Below are 19641 nucleotides of genomic sequence, written 5' to 3' on the forward strand. Positions count from 1 at the left end.
ATGGGGGCAAAAAACCACTCAGGTGACAACGAAAAAAAGCATTCCAGAAAACAAATGCTATACCATATTCACAGAAATATCCACACCATGTGAGAGAATATCAAAGAGTAATTTTTCACTTGCAGAACTCAGCAGTTGCTCATTTACTTTAATAACAGACTCTGCTGCCAAACTGCAGCTAAGAACTTACCCCTAGAATTAGTGCTCTAATAAGGTACATTTGCAACCACATTTGAGTTTTATTTCCTTCCTGTCTCTTCTGGATCATTGTTATGCAAGATATAGCACCATAAATTGGAGGTGATCCTTCACTTAACAATTATTTTGTGGTTCATGTACTCTCTGGATATGCTCTCTAGGTACCTTTGACACCAAGGCAGTCTTGATGTAAAGTTGGAACAATATAGAGCCGAATTAAATCCATTTTCTATCACTTAGACTTTAAATTTTTCCACGGAATGTGTCCATACTAGACTCAGAAGAAGCCTCTTGGCAATACTGAATTATCATACTGAATTACTTCCATCAATTTGCTGGAGCTGCCAAATTGAAATGATACATGTCAAGGCAACCCTACACTGAAAAGCAAAAGATAGCCTCTTAAATGTTCCATTTATAAAACTTTCTATTCACAGTCAAATTTACTATCCCTTCTGAAATATATCACTTTACAAATTGATACCTTGCCATTACAATATTTCCATGCCATATTCACTCAGCTTAGTAATAAAAACAAGCTTTTGCTCTTTCCCCTTTGGTATAGCTGATGAAAATGGTGCAGTTCAAGGTCTCCTTCTTAGATCACCAGCACTAAATATTCCATAGATCTGTAATCTTCTGCTACAGGAAAGGTTAAAAGTCAGCAAAAATATACACTGTTGGTTTTATCAATGAAATATTACAAGTGTATCCCACTGGAAAGCAGAAATTGAAGGAAAAAAACCCAAACAATCACTAATGCTAAGATGCTAATAGTGCTCTACAAAACAAAAGCATTCATGTGGACTTTCTGAAACTTTGTGTAAGAAATACTAATCAAAGCAGATTTGGAGAAAGAAAATTACACTGTCCCACCGCAGAACATACATACATTTTTTAACAAATATGTATCATGTGTGATTCTAAAATGACAAATTGTATTTATTTTCTGTAACTGATGTAGCTTAACACTTTTTTTTTAGTCACTAGCAAGTGAATGTCTAATAAAGAGAAATAACAAACTAATAATGCCCTGTTTTGACATCTTTACATCTCAGTTTATGAGAAACTAATAACATGTGTACATTTGGGGTGCAACGACTTTCAATTACTTTGCCACTTCTAAGTTAGAAATCTCGTGCCACAGGAGCCACTTCTACCAATGCAACTCTACCCATGTTTCCAGTTACAGACTAGAGTTTCCTGTTGATGACTCCCAAAAGCTGATATAAATCTTGATCTAGGTAAACAAGGTCTCTCCCTCTAGTGCTGCAGAAACAGGTCACCATCACTTCCTGGGCAATGTACGTAGTTTACTATGAAAAATAGGATTTCCCTTTACATTTGTAATATTCCCAGCCCTGCAGTTAAAAACTGAGTATCAGTCTACCCTCTTAAACCCAAGAAAGTTCCTAATCCTGAAAGAATTTTGTTTGCTTAGCTTTTATTATTCTAGGTAAATATGTTTGAGGAGATTTTCAATATAACTGCAACACTGACAGTTTTTGACAAAGCTCTATGCTAGCATTGATTTTCAAAGCCAGGAAAAATAAGATGACTTAATAAAAAAACAACTCTTAGGAATGCAGCTCTCCAGGAATAAAAATACTGAAGGAGTAGAAATGAGGCTCATTGATATGCTGACTTCCCAAGTCATATGGCAAGCAATTTAAGGCTGGAAATTGAAGCCCTAGGAAAATTCCCCCTTTGTTCACAGCCACAGTAAACTCTCTGTCAGATAAAGGTTTTCTAGGAGTAGATCTGTGGAAACATCACACAGCTCAGAGAACAACTCATTTCTCATGTCAGATAGTCATTTTGTTACAGTAAAAATCTCCTTAATTGCTAGGACAGTTAATGCCAAATTGCAATTTTTTATGTAATTATTTGCCACTAACTCAAGTGGGATTTAACACCTGGAGCTGCATTTTCACATCTCTTCTGAAATATATTTTTGCGAACTTGGAAAATTCCTCATGTGACCTGACACCAAATTCTAGTCCCAGCTGCTAACTTCATATGCCCTCACCAACCTCACCACTTCCTTGATGCAAAAAAAGAAAAGTTCCAAGAACTCATTAAATGTCTGAATCAAAACAAAATCTTTAACAAAGTAATCACTTCAATGATATAAAAACCACTTAGCATTCATAATCATGATTTCAAGCTTCTTTCAAATAGGGCTGTTCATGAATAATAAGCACAGGGTGAGGATTCTTCGTCTGTAGGGTATTTGTCTGTGTTGTGTCTAAAAACCAAAGCTGCAATCCACACCATTAACAGCTGTACTGAATGATGCAAGGCTTTAAAAAAAATTTACAAAATTGCACATGCTATATCTATTTAAACTGTCCTATTACAAATGTCAAATACCTGCATATAATTAATTATGCCAGATGGACTTCTACCTCAGTAAGTCTCAGCTAATAGCCTTGCATTACTCTTGTTTAAATATTTACCAATGAAACCTGTGTACTTTACAGGACAATGAATTATGATCCCTTTCAGAAATTATCCTTTTAAAACAAAACCAATAATTGAAGCTTAAGAGGAAAATAATGTAATGGAAACGTCCTCCAATCCCCCTTTAATTAACAGCAGTGCACATAAGTACAAGCTGAGCTGCTCATTTCCTCAAGACAATGCCTCTCAAAGCAGAAGATGCTATCTCCCAGAAAATTTCTACATTAAAGTGCTCTGGTTTGTGCTACTTCAGACCACTACTATCCTCCAATCGTCTTCCCCACTAGTCCAAAGAACACCTGACCTTTTTTCTTTTTTTTAGATCAGTGGGTTTGTAATTAACATTTTGAACCTCATGCTTTGTACATGCAGACCTCAACACACACACCTAGTCCCTAAGTCTATTTAAAACAGTCTAACACTGCCATCTGCAGTGTCAGATTGAAAGGGGTACAAGACAGGGCACATAGCCTTCCAAGCAAATACCATCCAGACCTATTTAGAAGAACTGCTTCACATAAGTGTGTTACTTTTGGTTAAGGACACACTTTGGGTCTTTCAAATTTTAAACCTTAACTAAATAAAACAAATCAAAAAAACAAAACAAAACAGAAAAAAAAAAAAAACAAAAAAAAAACCAACCAAAAAACAACTCTCCCAACTCTCTTATTTTTTTGGACTCCAAGTCCAATAGCTCCTTCATTTGACACAACCATGACATCAACCTGAAGAAACAAAGCACCGTCATTTTAGTTTTTTATAGGCTTTTGACATGTATACTCACATAAGCAGTCCTGTGGATCTGAGGCAGCAAGGTTGGGTACCCACATCTAAATAGTTCTCTTGTTAGATGGATTGAAGGCATTGCTATTTACCTGAAGAGCTTACTGTAAACAAAAATATGTAAATTCTTACCAGTCACTAAAAAAGTTTCTAGACATGTAACGAGTTTAATAAACTCGTCAATGCATTGAATTTTTTCCTTTCAAATGTGTATTTTTAGATAACAATTAGGGAAAAACCTTCATTTTAATAATTAATTCAGTTTAGTTCACACTCTGCATTGCCTGCTGCAGTACAATGCCAAGGACAACAACCATCCACTGAACATCATTCAGCTTGCAATACCAAAGCTTCGTTCTTATCATTTTATACTAACAACAATTCCCAAACACTTGAATGAACTGCTACCCATACTGCAATTTTTGAGCTAAATCTTCTATTTTTCCTTTGTAATTGTTAATTCCTTGCTAATTGTTAAATAGCTTTTGGGCAGATAATCGAGCTTTGCATTGCAGCATATTGAAAACTGAACCCACCTAACATCCACTCTTCCTGAACAACTAATCTTCACATTTTGAGGAAAAATACAGCATTTCCAAGATGGAGCAGTAGTTTTTATTGCACCAGAGGATGCTTTCCCTAATGAAGACTTGAGAAACACCAATAGATGGCCACACTCTTACCACCCCAGAGCACATTTCTCCCAGCATTAGCACTAAGGGAGGAGCGCTGCAGCCAAAATTCCATCAAGCTCCTGCAAGTGCTGTTTCCTAATAGCCATTCCCATCCTGCTCCTTTCCTTTGGACCCCACAAACTGCCTTAGGGGATATGTAACTTTTCCACTGACTAGACACAGGGGCTTAGAGGAGAATCCAGGGTGTTTGCTTGTGGCCCTTGAAGCCCTGCTTTCTCAGAGGCAACAGAAGTAAGGAAATATTGCACACCTTCAAGTTGAAAAGAGTTTAATACAGTGAATAAACCTTACAAAACTCTAAAAAGAAGGCATTTCACACAATGCTCTTTCATTAATACCACAGACTGGATAGCAGTGTTTGAAACTTTTTAATATTGAGGAGATTGAGGACATATAAAAAAGCGTCAATAAATCACTTAAAAAATTGAATTCATAGGCATTATAAACAAAACATCACTAGTATTTATTACCAGCAAGTATATGTCAGGTTATTATCATGTGAGTAATGAAATGTCCAATGTGCATCAAATGGCACTTTTAGATACACATTAAATGTGATCACCACAGTGACAAATGTTCTGGACAAAATACAATCCTGTAGAATTTGTAAGTACGAATTAATCTGTTATACAGCCCTTCTATGAGATGCATGCAGTATGCAAAACATTTCCAAGTAAGTTCTAGGTGTCCGCAATTCTTATGAGGGGAAAAAAAGATTTAGTCCCTTTGTCTCTTTTTTCCTTTAGCAGGAGTTTTGGAAATATGTTCATTTTCTGCCTTTGGTTCCCAGAGTGCATTTTTTACAAATCTAGAAGCAGCTCCTTTATCGAGTTTGGATGCCTTTTTCTTGTCTGCTATTTCTTTGACCTTGTTCATGTATGTTCTTATTCTCTCCTAGGGAGAAAAAAAAAAGGGAAAGTATTTCAAACCATTCTCCCAAGACTGCTGCTAAAATGAATCAATGAGTAGAAGTTCTCCACACTGTACACTTCTAGAACTATAATACCTAGAAGAATAGTATTACTTAAATAAATATAACAAGCCCTTTGCAAACTTGAGACTTTCCTTTAGCATGTTTTCCATCACAGGAACCTACCCCACCATCTGCATGACACCCCCTATAACAGGAACACAAAGTCCTACAGAGATGCAGACTCTGCATCTAATTTGCAGATATGGGAACTGTCCTTGCAAGCAAAGTTAGAAAATAAAATAATGAACTCAGTTTGGAGTTTGACCTACATAAAGATGCCAAAATAATATTTAGGTATTTGACATATTTATGGATGCATTATCTCTTCTGTCCACAAAAAAAAAAAAAAGTCAGCAAGTTTAAGCAAAGCTAAAAAGGCATCTTACACAAAATCAAAGATGGTACAAGCATCACACATGCCTGTATCCCAGAAGTTTAGGGCTTAAGTTCCTGAAATGGTCAAGAGGTCTTATTAAAGAACTTATTTAGGGCAACCTCATGAATTTCCAGCCATATTAGAAGTTGATTTTATGGCCATAAATAACAATACAGGCTATTTCCAGGGAAAATGGCATGCCTATATGACATATGTCAGCCTATCAGTTATTTGGTGTTTATGAGGGGTTTTTTTGACCAAACCACAACTTGGACTCAGCCCCCCAGAAGTATACCCTCCCAGCTTAACAATCTCATTTATGTGCCTACTCATCCTCATCTGCTCCTGGAACAAATTAAGAAAATTACTTTGAGAGGGTAGTAAGCAGCTTTAAGATGGGAATCCCCCTCTGATAAGTGCCTGCTTCTCTTCACTTACAGTAACTCTGCAAAATATTTAACAATTTGGTTTACAGATTTCAGTTCTACATATTTAGCCTAATATAGCCTTTAACTGTAGGGCCTTTGGATGTTATAGTCATACAAACAACAGTAATATATATACGCACATATATGTGGTGCTTTGATACCTGAATTATGAATGTGGATTAACAGAATATGTGTGGATATTGCCAAAATAAATTTTGATATTTTTCACATTTCTCACAGCCATTGCCACCTCTTTGAATCTGGAACAAAAGTTACAAGACTTACACTACAGAACTGATTTTCAACTCTTCAGTGATCATTTTAAGCTACTGTCAAAAACTTGGCCACTCCCTCTGTATCAAAAACACAGCTTTAACAAGGAGGGCTTTACAGGGTCTGAAATCATGATCAGACATAATATTTCTTTGGTGACTGAGATGGCTAATGAGAACAGATGGCAAACCTACATGCATTAACATGGGAAAAAGGAGCTGGAAAATGTCAACTTGACAAAAGAAATTAATTCTGACAGCCTGAGTGTGAGTCTTATTAATACAGTTTGAATACCTGTATGTACACAAGGACAGCAATTCTACAAACAAAATAATCATGACAGAACAGTCTTTTTTAATTCCTTTTCCACATAAATAAGAATATCACAATGTCTTTGGAAGGAAGAAATGTGCATTCATTCAACCTTCATACTTGCAAAAGGAGAAGAGACCTGAGTAACAAACTAGGCTATGAAAATATTCAATCTTTCTTCAGAGCTAAAACAGCAGTTGTGAAGCAAAATACAAACATAAAATACCCACAGCAGAAGAGATAAAAGTTCATAGTATCACTAAATTAACACGATATTCAAACACTACATAATATAGGAGGAACAAAAACTGACACAAAGCTCACAAAGTATTAACTGATGCATTTTTTAATATGATACAGTCTAGATTACTGAAAACCTCACCAATTTTAAAATAGAAGTATTCTTGTTATTCAGGCCAGCTTTCCGTACTTCTAGTCCTCTCTCCCATTCCAATGGTAACGTAAGGATTACATTTAAGCTAACTATTTTACATCTGCTGAGATTTAATATTTTCATTTATTCAGGAATTAAAATGAGTAGTGAGAAGTTTTGATTTCTGTTTTTTCTTCAGGCTAAATGATTCAAGTTTTTAAGTCAGCAGAATTTTCAAGATAGCTGGCTTTCTATGCTGTAGTCATGCATCTAAATGGAATATGAAGACAAAACTAAAGATTTATTATAGGTCATAAATATGTCACTAGTGCAGAATTACTGGACAATACACATACAACTGGTGCCAAAAAAGCTTTTAGCTTTGTTGCAGAACTGGATTCTTTACTGCTGAGAAAATGCATTATTGGAGGGCTTGGAAGGGGGAGGGGGCACTTTCCCGTCTTCACTAGTAAATCAACCACATTGTACTTTTGGAGTCATACAAAAGTAGGAAAAGGCAGCCTCAGAGATTAACATGATTCCAAGTATTTATAAGAAAAAAAATGCCATACTGGAAGTTATAAATTATTATCAGGTCTGTAACACTTTTCCATTTAACAGACACAAGTGAAAAGCTGCTCTGCACAGAATCCAATTCTCGACCAAAGGTGGAAAAAAAGAAAAGATTATATCATTCATCATCCTTTTCTAATTTCAGCAGACTTACAACTTTACTTTAAACAGTACTGATTAAGAGCAAAAAAAATTACTTTCCTAATTTAAGGAGCCCAGCACGGCATAGAAGTAGTTATGTAACACCATGTAGCACATGCACGCTCTTAAAGCACTGCATCATTTTTAAATGTAGATATAAACATTTTTAAACTTCCATTTAGGCTAACCATCCTACACAGGCAGGACACATGCAGTGTAAGCAACTCACCAGCTCTTGTTTCACTGGATGTTCCTTTGGATTGATTCCCTGGGTAGCCAAGTATACTACAAGAAAAAAAAACAAGCTTGTTTTGAAACTGAAAGCTATCTATGACTGAAGACCCTATCAAGCAGTCACATAGGAAAACCAAGACTTCCAGATAAAAAAAATCAATAATAAGAATTGTTAACAGTGTCATTAAGTATCTGACAAACTATTATTAATAAATATTGCAGCTAAAATACCCCCAACAACTAAAATGGTTAAAATTTAACAACTAAAATGGTTAAACTTTCAGTCCTTTAAAGAACAGAAAAGGCTGCCACAAAGGAACCAGAAACATTCTCATGCACATGCAAAATTAGCTTTTCTAAATATAGATTTTTGATTCAAAATTTCAACATCATTTACCCTATGGATGGCAATAATGTGGGTCCTCAGGGTTTTTAATTATTTGGCTATGAGATATGATTATTTAGTGTTTGTGGCTGTCTAGATGTTTGAATGCTAATCATAAATACTATGTTTTTCTTTACACCACATACTTACCCCAGAACATAGAATTTAATGTGTATACCGAAACCAGATCCAGCTTTGCTTGCTCAAGAGGATCTAACTAGAATGAAAAAAAAACCCACTATATTTGAAGATTTTTTAGCAAGATATGCACAGATTGTGGTAATGTGGACATTTTATAATTGCAAATGTATTAATAAAAGAATACACACTGAAGGACCATGTTTTTGCATCACAAGTTCACTGAGACTGTGTTTATGCCTTATTTCCATGCCATCATAGGACCATTTATTCTCTTCTCTCCAAGTATTCATGTAATTCTCCCAGTCTGAAGTTAAATGTCACAGTCCCATCCACCAAAAGCACAATCCCTTAGCATGTAGCTCTTAAGACTACTGCTCCCATAGTCAGAAACTAAGTCCCCGTTTTTTCCACAGAAACTTAATTCAAAATAGTTGTTGCTATCAATGGAAGGGGAAAAAAAAGTTTAAAGGTTGCTGAAACACAAACATCAATATACAATCAATGAACGTTAACATGACACATGGCAGACTGTGTCTTCAACGCACGCCAGAATACTTATGGATATAAAGCAAAGGAAGGATAAAGGTAATGAAAGGTTTTTTGTTTCCCTTAACTGTCTAAGTCAATTTATTATTTTAGTCCTACACGACTTCCAGAAACTCTGATAATATCATTGTAGAGCTCACTAGTTCTAACATGGATACTGTCAAAAGATCTGTGTTGTCAAGACCATTTTCTTCATAATTTATTTGTGTAAGAAATCCTCACAGGATAAAGAAGTTCCCTCATGTGTTGCCTTTTTCTTGCCCTACAGAAATAAATTACACATTAGGCTGTAAATGTTGTAAGACAGAGATGCTTATATGAAATTCTCAGGCACTACCTTGCTCTAATAAAAAGCCACATTTTGCAGACTTATAGCATAGCTAGAGGAGACAGCTCAGGTTCTGCAAGTCTAGACTTCTGGAATCAGATCAATTCTCACTTCTGCCAGTTCACCTTCATATCCAGCTGGGTACACCAGTTCCATTCAGTTTGCTGTGAAGAAGTCTCAATCAAAAAATGTGAATGACCTCTCCATTATGGACGAGCATGTTAAGGAAGGTCAGGAATAAGCTATAATGTCCCTGAGCTAAATGTCTCACTGGTAAAGTTATCACTTAGCAGCTTGGAAGAACGTGTGTTGCATTGTTGAGCTGTTAGACCATCTGGATTTCTCAGAAACGTAAGGACTTAACAGTAAGTGTCAAGTGTAGGAGTGTCATTTTTTTATTTCTCAGTGCAGTGGCTGGCCTAACAGAACCTTTTATTTCAGTTCAGGCTCTCAAGTATTTGTGTGTTAACAAGGAAAAGTTTCAAAAGGAAGATAACTTACCTTTTGCAAAAGGTCACTCCTAGAAACTGACATCATTGTCTTCAGCATCTCATCTACAGAACCAAGGGACTTTTCAAATGCTGTGAGATAATCATGAATTTCAGTGGGGTATTCTTCCATGTTATTATCATCTTGTGACATTTCCACCTGGAAAGTGGAAACAAAAATAATAATCCTTTTCATTAAGTACCTACAGACTGTAGGTACTTAAAAGACTGCAATTTACAACACAAAGCATTAGCATTCATTCATTAAACATTACAAGAAATGCCTACATGTGAAGAGTTCTTGCAGATAATCACAGAATCACAGAAATTCAAGGCTGGAAGAGACCTGTAAGATCATCAAGTCCAACCCATGTTCTAACAATTCAACTAGATCATGGCAGCAAGTGCCACATCCAGTCTTTTTTTGAACTCTTCGAGGGATGATGACTCCACCACCACACTGGGTAGATGATTCCAGTATCTGACCACTCTTTCTGTAAAATACTTCCTTCTTAATTCTAACTTGCATCTCCCTTGACGCAGCTTAAGACTGTGTCCTCTTGTTCTATCCGTTGTCGCCCGGAGAAAGAGACCGACCCCCAGCTCACCACAGCCACCCTTCAGGAAGTTGTAGAGAGCGATGAGGTCACCCCTGAGTCTCCTTTTCTCCAGGCTGAACAACCCCAGCTCCCTCAGTCGCTCTTCGTATGGCTTGTGCTCCAAGCCCCTTACTAGTCTCATTGCTCTCCTCTGGACACGCTCAAGCAACTCAACGTCCCTCCTAAAGGGAGGGGCCCAGAACTGGACGCAATACTCCAGGTGAGGCCTCACCAGTGCTGAGTACAGGGGAAGAATGACCTCCCTGCTCCTGCTGGCCACACCATTCCTGATACTGGCCAGGATGGCATTGGCCCTCTTGGCTACCTGGGCACGCTGCTGGCTCATGTTCAGCCAACTGTCAACCAGCACCCCCAGGTCCCTTTCCACCTGAGCACTGTCCAGCCACACCGTTCCTAGCTTATATCGGTGCAGGGGGTTATTGTGGCCGAAGTGCAATACTCGGCACTTGGACTTATTGAAGTTCATCCCATTTGATTCTGCCCATGCATCCAACCGTTCCAAATCTCTCTGTAGAGCCCTACGTCCCTCTAGCAGATCTACACATGTTCCCAATTTAGTGTCATCTGCAAATTTGCTAATAAAAGACTCTAAACCCTCGTCCATGTGCCAGCAGCAACACTGTAAAAGGTTCTGCAATTTCAGGGATATCTCCTAACTCCTGTGCAAAATGGCATGACGGAGCATTACAATTCACACGACTTTACTGCCTATATTTGCAACGGTCCTAAAACAGTATTTAGCTTTTATAATCTGTGATAGAAAGAAATTATTTGCATGTTTAAAAGAGGTGTTCTATAAATCACACTATATAAAGAACTACACCAAGCAGCACGCAGGACACCAGGAAAAACAAAACCAAAACTATCTAACTAACAAAATAAACCCCCAAACTACAAACCAAACCAATGGGGATACAGTCTGTCTTCGGAAGAGACATTACTTCAGCACCAGTTACGTCATGGTCAGCTCATTTAGGAGTAGATCCAAAAAATCCCCAATATAACTCTACCTGTAACAAAGCTGAGTTGATTTTCGGATTTCAGAATACTCTTCCAATCTTGTCAACACATCAGTGCAACTAGGAAATAAGATGTGAAAAATCCCAAAGCACCCTTTTTTTGCTCCCAGAATTCACAGTAATGGTATGGCTACTGCCAAGCCATCTGCCTGCTAGTTTATAATCAGTATCTTTAATTCCTCTCATATCATAAATCAGGGATTATATCTTGGGGAGTCAATGCTACTTAGAGCTATGTTATTTTCTACAACATCTACTGAGCAACAACTTTTTGAATGTTCTAAGGAAAAAACAGAAGAAATACGTAATTTTCCTGCCTTTTTGGTGAGCTGAATCAAGAAAAGTGGGAGCACCTGGATCACTGCAGTCTTTTCTTAGACTCAGCGTGATAATCCCACCCTCCAGGTGCTGAGTACAGAGGGAGGGAACAGAAATCAAAGAGACTGCACTTTATCTATGAACACCAAGCCACCCAGTCAGTACAAACAGCAAAGAGCTGTCACATCACTGCAGTTTTAGATAAGGATTTGATCTTTCCCTGGCAAGAGCATAGGATGTGCGAGAGAGGTTTATTTTTATTTATATTGTCTCTTGGACGTCAAAAAGGAAGACGATTGGGAGAAAAAATGGCGTGAAGCTACTCAAGCTTGCCTGCAACTTCAGTTTTAACCACACCACGTGATTTCAGAAATATGATCAGGCAGTTAACAAGCCCAGCTGCACTGCTATTGTTTGCACAGTTAAGAATTATAACCCTACTCAGCTGCATGACTGCTCATCCTGCTCAGAGCTGGTTTTCACACTGAGTACAGAATCACAATGCCAACCATGCTAAAGGTCCCCTCCCCACCCCAGCATGTAACCCACACACCAAACACGTAAGTATTACTTCTGTCAGCTGTGGCAGACCCAAGGAAGAGAGCTGAGCTGGATCCACAAGATGCCCACAGAAAAGCAACATACCAATACAATTATTTCTGACATTCACAATAACACTTCTTGTGTTTCGTTCTACTCTACTGAACACCTGCTTTATAATCTGCCATGTTAGGTTGATTAAAAGGGTTCAGAAACAATGTTTGTTATTAACTTTTGGTCATATAATACAGCATTAAAAACCCCTCAAAACTACAAAAGAAACTATATTTTCCTGGTTGTTAGTACAGCCAAGTTTGGTTAGAAGGTGTCTGTCAACACATGTTACCTACACTTACACAAACAGGGAGAGGGGTAATCCAATCCAACGATCACTTACAGATCTTTCCATCACTGCAATACTTATCCTACTATGGTCTTGATTTGACAGGCAGGCATGAACACAGTGATAAATTCCAACTTCTCTCTCTCCCTTAATCAGTGTATCCAGCACCAGCAAGAATAAAAAAGAGAACTAACAAGAGCCTATAGCAAGTATGTGTTACCAAAATTAACTGGAGCTGGTTTACTAGGATAAGCAGTCACATATTTGAAATTCTTTTCAGTATACCAAGGTAGAATTAAGGAATAAGACAGAAGAATAGGAACATAGAAGGAAAAGATAACAAATACAGTCTGAAATACATTTTGTTATCATTGCTGTCTCATGAACCAGAAAAAATTATGTTTATCCTCATATTTACTGAATATTTACTCGACATGATTAGCCAGGAAAGGGAAAAATCTGTCTTGGTTTGAAAGGCAGGTGTCTGCCAAGGAAGGCAGGAACCTCCCTTGGAATGGAAAAATAAGACCCACTTCCCTCCAAATTATTATAAATTTGAAATTAAGGGGATGTCAGGCAAACATATGGGAAAGGAATAATAGACCTTTACTAGTATGTATGCGGATAAGAAGGCAAACAAAAACAACAATGGCAGAACACAAAAACCCGAAACAACCGCTAACACAGCCGCAGCCTCTCCCGGCTGCCGGACACTTTCCCTTCAGTGCAGTTCCGGCCACAGCCGCCAGGGGCGCTGGTGGCTCCCGGCCGGGCACGGGAGCTCAGCCGCGTTTCCCTCACGTGGTAATGGCGGGCGGGCGGGATGGCGAAGTGGGCTGCAGCAGGAACCTCGGAGCGGCGGCTGGGACTGTAGAGGCAGGCACACCCGGGAGCAAAAGAAAATGTAACGGAAAACCCCGCAGCTTTAGCAGGAGCTTCGGGGGGTCGGGTGGACACAGGGTGCTAGGTAAGAGTGTAGCAGAAAAAGCCCGAGGCAGTGTCAGAAAACGGAGAGTCTGGGCAGCAGCAGCCGCACGCAGGCGGGGAGACGCGCCCTCCGGGAAGGGGGAGAGGGTCGGTTCCGGGTTTTCCCCTGAGCTACCCCAGTAGATTGTGAAGGTCCTTTCCAGCCGGATCGGGTGTTAATTACGTCCCAGTGTTCATCAGCAGCTGCTCTTACGAGCAAAGGCTCACCTGCGGTAGGAGAATCAGTGGGAGGACAAAAGCTCTGTAGTCGCTGCAAATCCTCCGGGCAGCAACCACAGACCGCTGTTCCTCTGTCCCTCCTCCGATGCCGAGAGGGAGAGCCGGGGCGAAGCCCAGCCCCTCACGGCCCAGCCAGAATCTCACCTTATCTCCGCCCTTCCCAAGAAAAAGGCCCTCAGGTAAGAGAGTAGCCAGCCGCACCCTTCCCCCACCTTGGCCATTTCTTTTGTCTCTCATAAGTATCGGTTGTTACTGTCTCTTACAACAAATGGGACAAAATTCCACGAGAGAAAGACAAAAGAAAGAAAAGGAAAAATCTTAAACTCCAACAATCGAACTTCAATGGAAGAAGGCTGCCCTTTAGCCTGTGTAAAGAACCCTTCACTGATAAGTCTGCTGCTTCTGCCTGGGGAGAGGGAAGAAATTATTAAACTTGTGTTTTCTGTTCACTTGAACAGGAACTAGCAAGTTTCTACTCCTGCTGTGTAGAGACTTCTGTTATTAGTTATTATTAGTTATACTGTTGTTTCAGCATAACTAATTAAGCAGGATATACATACCAACAATGAGGCAAGTCGACAGCCTAAAATAATTTTGAGCAAACTACATTAAAAACGTGTACACTAGAAACTCCACAAAACTGTTTCTGCCAAAATCAACACATGGGTTGTGGACTCACACCTGCAAAATGACAAAGTCAAAGATAGCAGGGAACTCCATGACTCTCTAAACATACACCCAAAAGCTATACTGCCGTCAGTAGTTATGTTTCAGTTATTAAATAACAAACAAAATTTTCCTCAAGGTTCTTCAAGTGTTTATTTTTGTATTTTGAATAAGCAAAAACTTAAGTCAGTCCCTGAAGACAATGTTAAATAGACAGATTTTCTTCTTTGAATTTATTGACTTTCAACCAGATTTTATTTGGCACTGAGTTCTCACTTCAAAAATTAAGGATAGTAGAAATATTCAGATAAGAGAAGAAATGAAAAATTCTAGCTAGGTAAGTAAGGCAAACAATGGGGAATTCTATGGGAAATAAGACAGAATTTTCATTATCAAGCAGTAAGTCCTATGACACATAACACATAACCTGTGGTTGTGTTACAATGGTAACACTTTAAAATTTTGAGAATGCAAAGAAAGGTCCATAACCCATAAACATAAAATAAAAAAAGAAATTGACTACTTTGATGAAGGACACAGAGGCAAAAAAACTGATGAAAAATGTTGTACAACTTCCTAACACAAACTTAACAGAAACAAACTTCCTTTTTAATAACCCTGAGCTGCCATGTAATTTTTGGGGGAAAACCCCATAGAATATGTATTTGAGGAAGAAAAGGACTTTAGATTGCAAAAGTAAACAATTTTCATGAGAAAATTTATGCATTGCATTTAGGTCTGTTTAAAAATATGTTAGTTTCCATAGGTACAAAATTTCTGAATATTCTGAAATTTCTGAAAAATTCTGAATAAATTCTCATTTATTCAGAAAGATGACTGCATTTTCTGCTTAGAACACAAGGAGCACCTTGTTCTCTTTGCAGTCAACATATCGATGTAACTATAAACCAAAGTAGGTAATACAAACTGCAAAAAGGGAGGGAAATATCAGACATTATTAATGAACCACAGAAAAGACACAAATATGAAGAGGAGAAAGAGGAAATATGTCATCTTCTGCAGACTTGATAAAAACAACTACACAAGTGACAATCAAAAGCAGTTTGCTGTAGTGTTAACATGGCTATTAATCTAAGATACCTTCATATGGCATTTAACTTGGTTGTATTTTAAATAAAAACAAACAGAATACAGATGGTTGTGGACAATACTACTAGCAAACTGTAGTCAGTTTTCAGGTGGCTTTTATGAATAATCTTTTAATATATCTAGAGGTGATTTAACACAAGTCTTAGAAAGCAATTGCCAGCTGGCTTAAAAAGCAAAACCAAACTTCCCTCCCTGCTCACACTTCTCTCTGCCCCCAGCAAAGCCCTGACACACTGAAAGATATAAACTCTAATTAGGCCATAAGTACCTCTGTAAGAGATTTTGCTGAAGATACATGGTGAACATAGTAGAAGCTACATGCATCTGTCAACATGGTAATAAGAAACCACTTAAGCAGAAAATGCTCAGTGTTAGCATCATGCACGTGATTTTCAACTGGAATTAAAACTGCAAGTTTGGGATAAAAATGGTGTAATTTAAATATTTTGTAACATGCAAACAGAAGACAAAAAGCGATTTAGCATTCTGCTAAATATTGCAATTCACTCATCATGTTAATTCTTGCGTATTCCTTAAACACTAAAAGGCCTTTTCTTCATACTTAGCTCAGATCCTTTATTTTTTCAGATTTTTCACCTAATAAAAATCAGATTAGGTAATTAGATTATTTCTTCTTTTCATGGATATTTACTGATTGCATAGAGGAAAAAAACAAACTAGAGAAAACAAAACCAAACCCAAAACCTTTCAGTCAGGACACATAAAACTGTTCTCAAATTCAAAATAAACTCATGAACGTCATCGATATGATAAACCATCTCTGTCAGCTCCTGAAAACTGGCACTGTCCTCCCTCTGTGAGTTCTGACTCACAACCTGCAGTGAATGCAGCTGATGTGCAAGTGCAGCAAAGTGTAACTTCTCCTCTAACACTGTAGTTTACCCCTGTGGCTGTAGGGCAACAGAACAATGAGCGTTTTAAAGTTACCAGAGATGAGAATTAAGTTATTTGGCCACAAACCTCCTTAGGGCAGAGAAATCCATGTTTGCAAAGTTCTGAGTACAAGAGGCTCTAATCTGTGACAGACACGTATCATTGCTGATAATAAATAATTACTTGCCCACTAGTCATCACTCTGCCCACAGGCCTGCTTTGCTTTGTCCTTGCAACCCTGCTTTGTGCAGCTGGAGAGCAAATCTAGTACAATTAGAGAACTCTTGCAATGCAAACTCACAGTTCTGTTTGCAAGAAAGATTTCCATTGCAAAAGTAAAAAAGCCTACAATGAAATATCATGTATACACTAGTAGGCTTATCTTGATCCCCTTAAAAATATCCCAGCTCAAGCCACGGTATTTAAGTGGGGCATAATTTGCACTGTAGTACAACTGGTAAACAGCCCTCAAGAAATCCCTGCCTTCAAATCCAGGCTCCAGCCACCAAAAAATCCTGCACAGAGCCATCCTACAAAACAGCTCACACTTCAGCTTCTGCAGATTTGCAAGGTTTATTCTAATCTGTTTTAAAAGATTAAAATTTTAAGGAAGAGAATAGTATTATAGGCTCATTTACACTTTAGCCAATAGTGGATATCCTATGGGAAAACAGCTTGGATTAAACATCCCTCATTCACCACAGCCCCATTTATATCCACTCATGTAAAACACTTCAACTCCATCTGCACAATTCATAAACCACTTTTACTCTCTGTAATCAATTGTCCCAAATTCCACATCTTGGATGACACAGTGGTTTCTTTTTATGAACAAATCCAATATAACCTGCTTCTTGTTCAGCTCCAACCCATCAGTACACCCAGCATAAGTACAATAACAAAAACAGCTTTCTTCAGGTATGTGCAGAACACTTCTTCATGAGAGGTTTTCATAAAAGCTCCCATACTCAGATATGCTGCCACACTTCAGTTCATGTTCACTCTAAAGTGATACTAAATTTGTGTCTCTAGACTGGTCTTTAAAACATATCCTTGTCCTGGCACTGAACCTACCAGGAACTTCTTGGGCAGCAAAAGACTGTCTCCTTGGACAAATCAGTTTACACACAGTGGGGACAACAATCAATAATGAATACTTCTGTCCTACCAAATTTCCAGCCAACAGGAAATTACCTGCCTGCAGTTTGCACCTCCTGTATACTTGTAAACTATGGAGAGTTTACTACTTCTCAAACCTGCTGCCACTCTCCACTGATATCAGCACCATGAATATGAATATCCAGAATTAAAGCCGAGAGGTTTTTCCAATCCTTTTAAACTGCTGACCTAGTTTCCTTTAGCCACTGGTTCCACAATACATGTAAAAGCACTTCCCTTTACTAGAATGCAGTTTTCTGTATTTGCAATCTGTACCATTCTGAACAGCAATTCAAAATGTATTTTTGACTGGTTCTTATTTGGCTGTGCTATTATTTTTATTTGGCTGTTCACTATTAGAAGCATGTTTACCCATTTTTTGGTTCAATATAATTTAGTAATTGTGAGATGTTTGTGTTCTTAGCATCAATTTTACTGATGCGGGAAAAAAAACATCTACCTGGAGCTATGGTGGCCAGTCTATTCTGGTGTACTGTTTATTTATTTAGAGAAAAAGCAGATCACAAATGAAAAAACTATGCTAAAAATCTTAGGCCACTTCAAAGAAAAAGGCACTTATCATAAAGGTTTGTGTAACTTGCATGCTGCTTTTGTGACATGAAGCCTGAAAATTCTACCAATTCCAAGTTTCTCACACTCTGGAGAAGAGCCTTGGGTCAAGTGTTTTCTCATTTCCTTACCAATGGTCATACTGCCACAGGACTACAATAGCTAGGTATTTTAGATTTGAAGTGGTTTTTTTATACTTTTAAAACCAAGAAATGTGCCAGACACATTCCAGTGTTGATTCTAAAATCCAGTTCTTCCATTTTTGTTTGTCTCAAAATGAGGCCTTTTAATTGGCAGCATTTAAAGTTTAATTTGCTAGTGGAAATCCATTCCACAATGCTGGCAGCAACTAAGCTTGTGGTCAGAAAGCTGTGACAAAGTGTAAGGAAGGGGACATTTTGACCTTAGCAGCAACATAAGAGCTACAGAAATTTCATTACAAGGTACTCATAACTTTAAATACTACCTGCCCTTCGTTAGGTGCTGCTTAACTGTGCTCACGGCCGGTATATGCATGCTGTACTTTCTCTTTGAAAAACTTGGCTAAGCTCTCAAGACTCCTCAAGTTGCAACACTATTTTCCCAATTTTTAACAGGAATGTAACCGTTTACTGCCTACAGAACGTCCATCCTCAAAAAATGCAAAAAAAGCCTGCACGTACACCTAAGCAAGTCGTAAACATGTCGTATATAAAACATTCAAGGCCAGGCCGGTTGGAGCTCTAAGCCCCCTCGCCTAGTGGAAGGTGTCCCTGTCCATAGCAGAGGGGTTGGAACGACACGATCTTTAAAATCCCTTCCACCCCAAACCACGCTGATTCCATACGCCGCGTTTGTAACGCCCACAGCGCACGCACACCCTCCGACAGCACGTTCCCCCGTCCCCAAGGCCTCGGGAAAGGCCTGAAGCCACAGGAAGGGACACGGCAAAGGCCCGAAGCCTCACGAAGGGGCACAGCCGGGGGTGGCCGCGCTTACCTGCGGGCGGGCGGGCGAGCAGCGCGTGCGGCTCCCGGGCACAGCGACGGCGGGGCGGGAGCGCGCCCGCCACCGGCGGTGACGTCAGGGAGCGCAGCGGGATGCGGAAGCGGCGCTGTGGCGAGGCAGCCTTAAGGGGAAACGATTCCAATCTCGTTAGTGCGCTTGGTCGGAAGGGAGCCAGGCAATTGGGCCCGCAAACAACCAGAAAATTTGATTAGGAAGTCATGGACTCGTCATAGGAGTTGGTGTAAGTTAGTCCCTGGCATGCACGGAAAACACACGGCAGGGGGTTTTGCAGAAAGGGGAAGGGGCACAGGGAAGAGAGAAAGGAGGAGAAGAATTAAAGGGGGAAGAGACAGAAAGAGAGAGGGAAAGGGAAAGGGATCCAGCTAATGTTCAGGGCAGGGATACCTTTTTATGGATAGGTTTCCCTGCCCTGAAGACTCGTTTCTCTCTTTCTATGTAAATTAGTTCTCATGCAGTCTGTTCTATCAAGGGTCTTGATC

The 19641-nt window shown here is 39.0% G+C and overlaps 1 protein-coding gene across 2 annotated transcripts; it reads right to left on the bottom strand.

The window, feature by feature from the left end:
• Positions 1-4482: 4482 nt before the first annotated feature.
• On the bottom strand, positions 4483-19235 carry C1D (C1D nuclear receptor corepressor). 2 transcript variants are annotated; one of them, XM_058802157.1, is made up of 5 exons: positions 19133-19235; positions 9724-9870; positions 8358-8424; positions 7818-7873; positions 4483-5033 (listed from the first exon to the last, which is right to left on the bottom strand). In XM_058802157.1, exons 2-5 carry the CDS (start codon positions 9862-9864, stop codon positions 4857-4859), a joined length of 441 nt encoding a protein of 146 aa, XP_058658140.1. In that variant the 5' UTR covers positions 9865-9870; positions 19133-19235; the 3' UTR covers positions 4483-4856. The 2 variants fall into 2 exon arrangements, with proteins under 2 accessions (XP_058658140.1, XP_058658141.1); XM_058802158.1 differs by lacking the exon at positions 19133-19235 and adding an exon at positions 13745-13761.
• Between the last annotated feature and the right edge of the window lie 406 nt (positions 19236-19641).

This window comes from Ammospiza caudacuta, chromosome 3 (assembly GCF_027887145.1).
Source record: "Ammospiza caudacuta isolate bAmmCau1 chromosome 3, bAmmCau1.pri, whole genome shotgun sequence".
In the NCBI taxonomy this organism is placed as follows: domain Eukaryota; kingdom Metazoa; phylum Chordata; class Aves; order Passeriformes; family Passerellidae; genus Ammospiza; species Ammospiza caudacuta.